This window comes from Numida meleagris, chromosome 5 (genome assembly GCF_002078875.1).
Source record: "Numida meleagris isolate 19003 breed g44 Domestic line chromosome 5, NumMel1.0, whole genome shotgun sequence".
NCBI lineage: Eukaryota > Metazoa > Chordata > Aves > Galliformes > Numididae > Numida > Numida meleagris.
In genome coordinates, this window is record NC_034413.1 from 6,283,729 (window position 1) to 6,289,800 (window position 6,072).

Below are 6,072 nucleotides of genomic sequence, written 5' to 3' on the forward strand. Positions count from 1 at the left end.
CCCCCGTCCGTCCGTCGGGGAACACTACGCTCGGGTACCGCTACTCCATTCACCTTCACGAACACTTTGACGCCAGAAGTTATCATAAAATGTTTACAGACTGCACATTTCTCGTAAAATAAAATTAAAAAGCACACAGAACCTGTCTTAGAGGGAAAAAAATTACGATTCATTTCTGTCTTTAGGAACGGGGTTAATTTTTTTCCTTTTTTTTTTTTCCTTTTTTTTTTTTCTTTTTTTTTCTTTTTCTTTTTTTTGCCCAGACGGCTTTACACATGCAATTCAAGTTTCTGAAACAGGTGTGGGTATTGGCTGCTTATGGAAATGTTTCTTTTTAAGACGGAAAAAACTGTGAAGTGCAAAATGTCCCGTAAGGTGGTAAAGATTTCTTTCCTTTTTTTTTTTTCAAGATTTTTTTTTTTAAAAGATTTTTCCTTTTTTGGGGGGGGGGGGGGGGGAGGGAAATCCTTTTTTTTCTTTTTTCTTTTTTCTTTTTTTGACGTTACGTTTTTAAAAGTGGACTGCGAGAAACGGAATACCTGTCAGTCAGTCAGTCCCTCGTCCCGGCGCTGGGCTCTGCCCGGCAGATCCCCGTGCCAGGGCCGCGCCGGCAGCGCCGCGCTCCGCACCTCGCGCTCTGCCCCCGCCGCTCGCCGCCGCCCTCCAGACGGGAATCGCGTTTGGATGAAGCTCTCCGTGTCCCTTCCCCGCACCGCCACGCCGGGGTGCGGGAGCCTTTAACACTTTCACTCGATGCGTTGGCTGGCTTGAAAAGTCCCAAAGTGCCAGTTTTTAATCGTCCGACGTGACGTCGATTTCTTCTGGACTGGCTTGTTTGGTGGCGATTCTCCACCGGTTAATGTGATGAGTCCCTTTTTTCTTCTGTTGTGAGTCCGAACCTTCCTCTTCCAACTTTTGCCGCTTGAACTTCGTCCTTCTGTTCTGAAACCATACTTTTACCTGCAGGGGGAAGGCACCGGGCATTAGTGCACAGCCTGCACGGGGACTGCAGAAGGGACGGGCATGTGGGTGGATGGGCCTTAAGCCTACAGGGACACCTACAGGGACATCCATAGGGGCACCTACAGGGACGTCCATAGGGGCATCCAGAAGGGCACCTATAGGAATATCCATAGGGACACTCAAAGGGACCTCCATGGGGACATTCACAGGGACACCGCCTACAGGGACACCCATAGGGACACTTACAGGGACAGCCATAAGGGACATCTATAGGGACACCTATAGGATCATCCATACCGACATGTACAGGGACATCTATAGGGACATTGATAGGGACGTCTGTATCGACGTCTACAGGGGCGATCATAGGGTCATCCACACCGACATATACGCGGACACCTATAGGAGTACCCATAGGGACATCTACAGAGACACCTATAGGAACGCCTATAGGGAGCCGCGCCGCTACGGATACCCCCTCCGCATGTGCCCGCTCGCCGCACAAGACGGTCGTGGGCGCGCAGCGCAGAGCCGGGAGACAGCGAGAGCACCCGGAGCAGTTGCGCGGATTTGAGCGCACACCCAGGGCCCGCGCAGGACCCGCGCATCGCCGGCTTCCAGCCGTCGGACAGCCCTCGGGACCGCGCCCGCCGAGGTGTCCCGGAGTATCTGGCAAGGGATCCCGGTGCTGCTCCGGCTCGGCACGGTTCGGCTCGGTACGTCACTGCACGGCACAGTACAGCTCGGCACGGCTCGGTATGGCACAGCTCTGCTCGGCTCGGCACGGCCGCACCGGGACAGACGCGCACGGAGCGCAGCGAGAGCCTCGGCCCTAACGGGGTTGCGAACGCGAGATCTTTTCCTTTTGGAAAACCCATTAAAACGAAACAAACAAACCAACCCAAAAGTGCCTAAATTAAAAACGTCCGGCGCTGCCCCGAGCGTCTCCTCGGGATGTGCCGTCCAGGAGCGATCGCATTAGGGACAGAGCTGGAAGTGCGGCCATAAATACCCCCCCCGGATTTGTTCAGCGCCGAATAAATCTGACTTAACCATCCGGCAGCTGACTCCGGCGCTTTAATTACAGATAGTATTGATCTGGAGCTATCTCCAGGGCTGGCCACACTCCTCGTAGCGGCCAAAGGTAAACATTTTTTTTTTTTTTAAAGCAGTTTAAACTCTGGTTCTGTCTGAAAGTGCCTGATAAAGGCCCCAGCGAGGGGGGAAAGGGAACGGGAGCATTTTAATAAGCTGGTTTAACCCGCTTCGCTGCCTCTTCAGAACAGAGCGCTGCCTGGCCGGACACACATCTCTACTGCATTTTCATATTCTCCAAAAGTCCCCCATCAAAAAGCTGAGCGGGGAACAAGGGGTGAGTTTAATTTGCTTTTAGTTTGCTAATTGAAGGGGAGGACGGTTCATTTCTGCACGCTGATCTCCCAAAAGGGAGCTCATTTGTAGGGGACTGGGGGTTTGACATCCGGACAAAAGACCCCGACCAGCTTCGGAATCAAGCAGCACAAAGACCACCTTAAATACAGCTTTCCAGTGGAAATAAGCCTGTGACCGGTCCCTTGTTCGGAGAACCTCATAAAAGTGGCGATCCCTTTTTATTGTTTTGTTAGGGAGACATTTTAAAACAAAAGCTCCAACCTCTTTATTGCTTCCCCCACGAAAAGGAGTTAAAAAAAAAAAAAAAAAAGTGTTACAACTTAATCCGCCCAGAGAACGCTCTGTTTACTGGGAACTTTGAACTAGGCTGCGGCTGTATTTCTTTTTTTTTTTTTTTTTAAGTACAGTGCCACATACTGTATGGCAAAGACGATCCCCATCTGGAACCCTCTCCTTACGACGCCGTTGGAAGGGCGCAAAACAAAAGCCCAACACCACCGCAACACCGTCAGCACCAGCACCCCACGGCCGGGCGCTGCGCCGGAGGGCTGAACCCCGCACGGAGCCGCGGGGCCGCGCCGTCGGGGTGCGGAGCTCCGAGGGGCCGCGTCCCCGTTCGCTCCGATCCCCGCGGCCGGGCCGGGAGCACCGCGCCGGGGAGCGGGACGGGCTCCGGTGCGGCTCTGGACGGCAGCCAGCAAAGGGGGAAGGAGGGAGGGAGGGGGATTCCTCGCCATTAATAATTTCTCTGCCTTTATTTTGAAGCTTCGTGACCTCCCGATCTGGTCCGTCGTTTCGCCGCTGCGACGGACGCAGGGTTGGGAACGAGTGAACCCCCCCACCGCCCCCTGACACGCTGCCTTTCTGCCCTCGTATCCAGACTTGGGGATGTTTTATTTGTTTTTGTTTTTGTTTTTTTTTCTCCCCTCCGCTATTTGTTTCCTGGGCTTTACCCCTAGCACGCGAATATTCGTGCGGGTCAGTCCAACAGCAAAGAAGCAAAGCAAAGCAAACCAAACCAGGACAGGGCTTCTAACACTGGGGCAAGAAAACACGTCGACCCCCCCTCTCCCTTTCGGAGCCGCTCGGCAGGGCCCGAACTCAGCACAGGGAACCCGCACGGGTCTGGGCCGGGGGCCGTTCCCGAGGTGCCCCCCGGTCCTTTCGCTCCATCCCGGCCGCAGCCTCCTCCCCCCTTACCTGAGTTTCCGTGAGGCTGAGGCTGTGCGCCAGCTGCTTTCTCTCCGCTCCCACCACGTAATGGTTCTTCTCAAAGGCATGTTCCAGTCTCAGTAATTGGGACGGGGAGAAAGCTGTACGGATCCGTTTGGGTTTCCTGGCCAGCGCGTTGTGCAGGAGGAAGCTCTCCGGGCTGGTCTCGTTCCCTGGGCAGCGGGGCAGAGGTTAGCAGAGCGCACCCGAGAGGAGTTCTTAGCGCGAGAATTGTCCTTCCCACCATTACGGCCGCAAAGCTCTCCCTGCTCTTTTTCCCTCTCTCTATTTTATTTTGGTGTTTTGTTTTGTTTTGTTTTGTTTTTCAGAAAGGGACTTTACAAAATATTATTTAGATTAAGTGCGTGGCAAGAATACTTCGGGGAAGGAGAGAAATGGAAGAAAATAGAATGGTATGCACAACCCGGGCAGCACTACTAAAAATAAGAATAACAATAAAGGGAAAGGATCGGCCAGAGCCGGGCTGCGGTGTGCGCGGCCCCGTCCCGCAGCGTCCTTCTCCTCTCACATCTCTCCGTGTTTCTACGCCGATTTCTTTCCTGCCGACGGGACAGAGGCTCCGTGCGGCCGCGGCCGATCCCCGCCGCCCCGCTCCGCTCCACCGCCCCCGGAGCCGGGACGGGGCCTCCCCGCCGCCCGCCCCGTGCCCCCTCTCTGCGTCCCGGTGGCTCCCGGTGCCCGGTCCAGCGGGGACAGAAACTTCGGGAAACAAGCGGCGGGGCCGGCCTGCTGCGGGGCCGGGGCTCCTCTTGCGGATTTCTCCCCCCGGTTCGGTCCCTGCCGCAGCTAGGGTCGCTCCCTACGAAGCGGGGAAGGCACCGAGAGCCCCTCTCCGTAAATGCATTAAGAATCGTTGCAGGAGGAGGGTGTGCTGGGAGCGGGCTGAGGCTCAACACGGGCGCATTTCCGCCTTTCATCCGCCGCTCTGTACCAATCGTCGGATGATTGCGACAAACAATCCGGTGAGAGAAACCCCTCATTTCGTTGCGAGAGGCGATGGCCGCTCTCCGCCCGCGCGGAGCCGCTCCGCTCCCCCCAGTGCCGCGCTCCGGGAGCGGGGACCCGCAGGTGGGTGGGTTTCGTTCGGGAATAATAAAGAAAAATACCGGGGAAAATTACGATACTAAAAATCTAAAAATATATATCTAGATGGTATCCTCCGAGTGGAGGCTGATTTTTAATTTTTAAAAAAAATTTTTTTTTTTTTTTAGTTTTATTATTTTACGAAACGAAAGAAGCAGAACCGGACCCACTGAGGGAGAAACCGGCTCACCCTTGGCAGAAGGCTTTGCCACTTGCAAAGGGTTAAACGAGGGGGGGTTTATTCATCGTGAGCCATAGATTCGGTTCTTTCCCCGCGGTGGTTGTTCTCCACCGGGCAGCTCCGGGCTCTCCCCGCTGCGCGGCTCTCCGCCTCCCCATCTCCTTGGGCCGCCCCTGCGCCGAGCTTTGGGTTTCCCTTCTCCTCTCCCTGGGCCAGGGCCGGGCTCCGGCGTGGGTCCCGCAGCCCCTCCAGCCCTCTCCTCCGCGTCTCTTCCTTCGTATGTTTGCATTAAAACACCCGTCCTGGATTTAACTCCCGTTTCTTTCGGGGATAAATACACCCCGCCGAAGTCAGACCCGGCCGTGCCCCCTCCTCGAAGGGAAAACAAACCGAAACGGGAGCAGAACCAAAAAGAACGGAGCCGGGAACCCCTTCTCGGACAGCTCCGCGAGGCCGGAACCGGGCGGGGAGAAAAGGAAAGACGGAGCCCAACGCAGCCCCACCGCCCCCCGCCCGCCCCAAGCGTAGGGGAACGAGGCAAAGTTTCACGTACCTTGGAACCTGTGGCCCAGATACCGGTAGCGATGTATTAGCCACGGGTAGAAGGTGGAGGGATCCCTTTGCTGCGAAGCGAAGAGCGGGTGCGTGGAGTGCGAGGCGGGCAGCGGGTGGGCGGCCAGGGCGTGGGGAGGGGGCACGGGGTGCACGGGCACGGCCGGGTTCGGCGGGTGGGAGACGGCCTCCGCAAAGACCAAGTCCGGGTTGGAGTAGACCCCCCTGCCGGTGGAGTGGAAGCCGTTGAGAAAAGGGTTCATCGGGCTGGAATTGGCATAGCTGAGAGCCGCCGGGCGGATGGGATCCTCGGAGCGAGACGCGGGCAAGGGGCTGTCTTTGGCCACCAGCGACTCGATGGTGAAACAGCGCTTGGGCGCGGGCTGAAACATGGTGCGGCGGCGGCGGGCGTCCCCCGGCAAATCTGTGCGTGGCTCTGCGGTGCGCGGGAGGAGGCGATCCGGGGAAGTTTGCAGCGGGGAGTGACTTGAGGAGGGATAGATACACACATAAATAGACGGGGGCCGGAGGGAAGGAGGCAGCGGCAGCCGGCGGTACCCAAAAGGGAGACACGCGCGCCGCGCGCACACACACACACACGCGGAAAGTTGCTGGGAGAAGTTTCCCTCCTGCGAGGAAAAGGCGGTCGCCCCCCCCCCACCCCCCCC

General features: G+C 56.8%; 2 protein-coding genes and 1 long non-coding RNA gene across 5 annotated transcripts in view; 2 read left to right on the top strand and 1 right to left on the bottom strand.

Annotated features, from left to right (window-relative positions):
• The window catches only part of EMX2 (empty spiracles homeobox 2), a 6,675-nt gene continuing 794 nt past the window's right edge, over nt 192–6,072 (bottom strand). The window contains exons 2-4 of one of the 2 annotated variants that reach the window (XM_021399674.1): nt 5,406–5,890; nt 3,556–3,740; nt 192–960 (exon numbers count right to left, since the gene is read on the bottom strand). In XM_021399674.1, coding sequence (XP_021255349.1) covers nt 793–960; nt 3,556–3,740; nt 5,406–5,796 — 744 coding nt within the window. In that variant the 5' untranslated portion in view covers nt 5,797–5,890 and the 3' untranslated portion in view covers nt 192–792. Of the gene's footprint in view, nt 961–3,555; nt 3,741–5,405; nt 6,067–6,072 lie in introns of those variants that run through there. The other variant, XM_021399673.1, reaches the window with a different exon arrangement.
• On the top strand, nt 1,971–3,552 carry LOC110400074. Its single transcript, XR_002439599.1, has 3 exons — nt 1,971–2,107; nt 2,245–2,335; nt 2,758–3,552. It is a non-coding gene; the product is annotated as an uncharacterized LOC110400074 (long non-coding RNA).
• LOC110400071 (basic proline-rich protein-like) lies at nt 3,617–5,164 on the top strand. 2 transcript variants are annotated; one of them, XM_021399670.1, is made up of 3 exons: nt 3,617–3,758; nt 3,897–4,656; nt 4,800–5,164. In XM_021399670.1, exons 2-3 carry the CDS (start codon nt 3,963–3,965, stop codon nt 4,895–4,897), a joined length of 792 nt encoding a protein of 263 aa, XP_021255345.1. In that variant the 5' UTR covers nt 3,617–3,758; nt 3,897–3,962; the 3' UTR covers nt 4,898–5,164. The 2 variants fall into 2 exon arrangements, with proteins under 2 accessions (XP_021255345.1, XP_021255347.1); XM_021399672.1 differs by having other exon boundaries at nt 3,736–4,550.

Excerpts from the sequence above, each read along its gene's own strand:
- LOC110400071 (XM_021399670.1), top strand. The coding sequence starts at position 3,963 with ATGGAAGAAAATAGAATGGTATGCACAACCCGGGCAGCACTACTAAAA. Across the intron at positions 4,657-4,799 it reads CCGGGAGCGGGGACCCGCAG|TTTTATTATTTTACGAAACG; the intron begins GTGGGTGGGTTT and ends TTTTTTTTTTAG.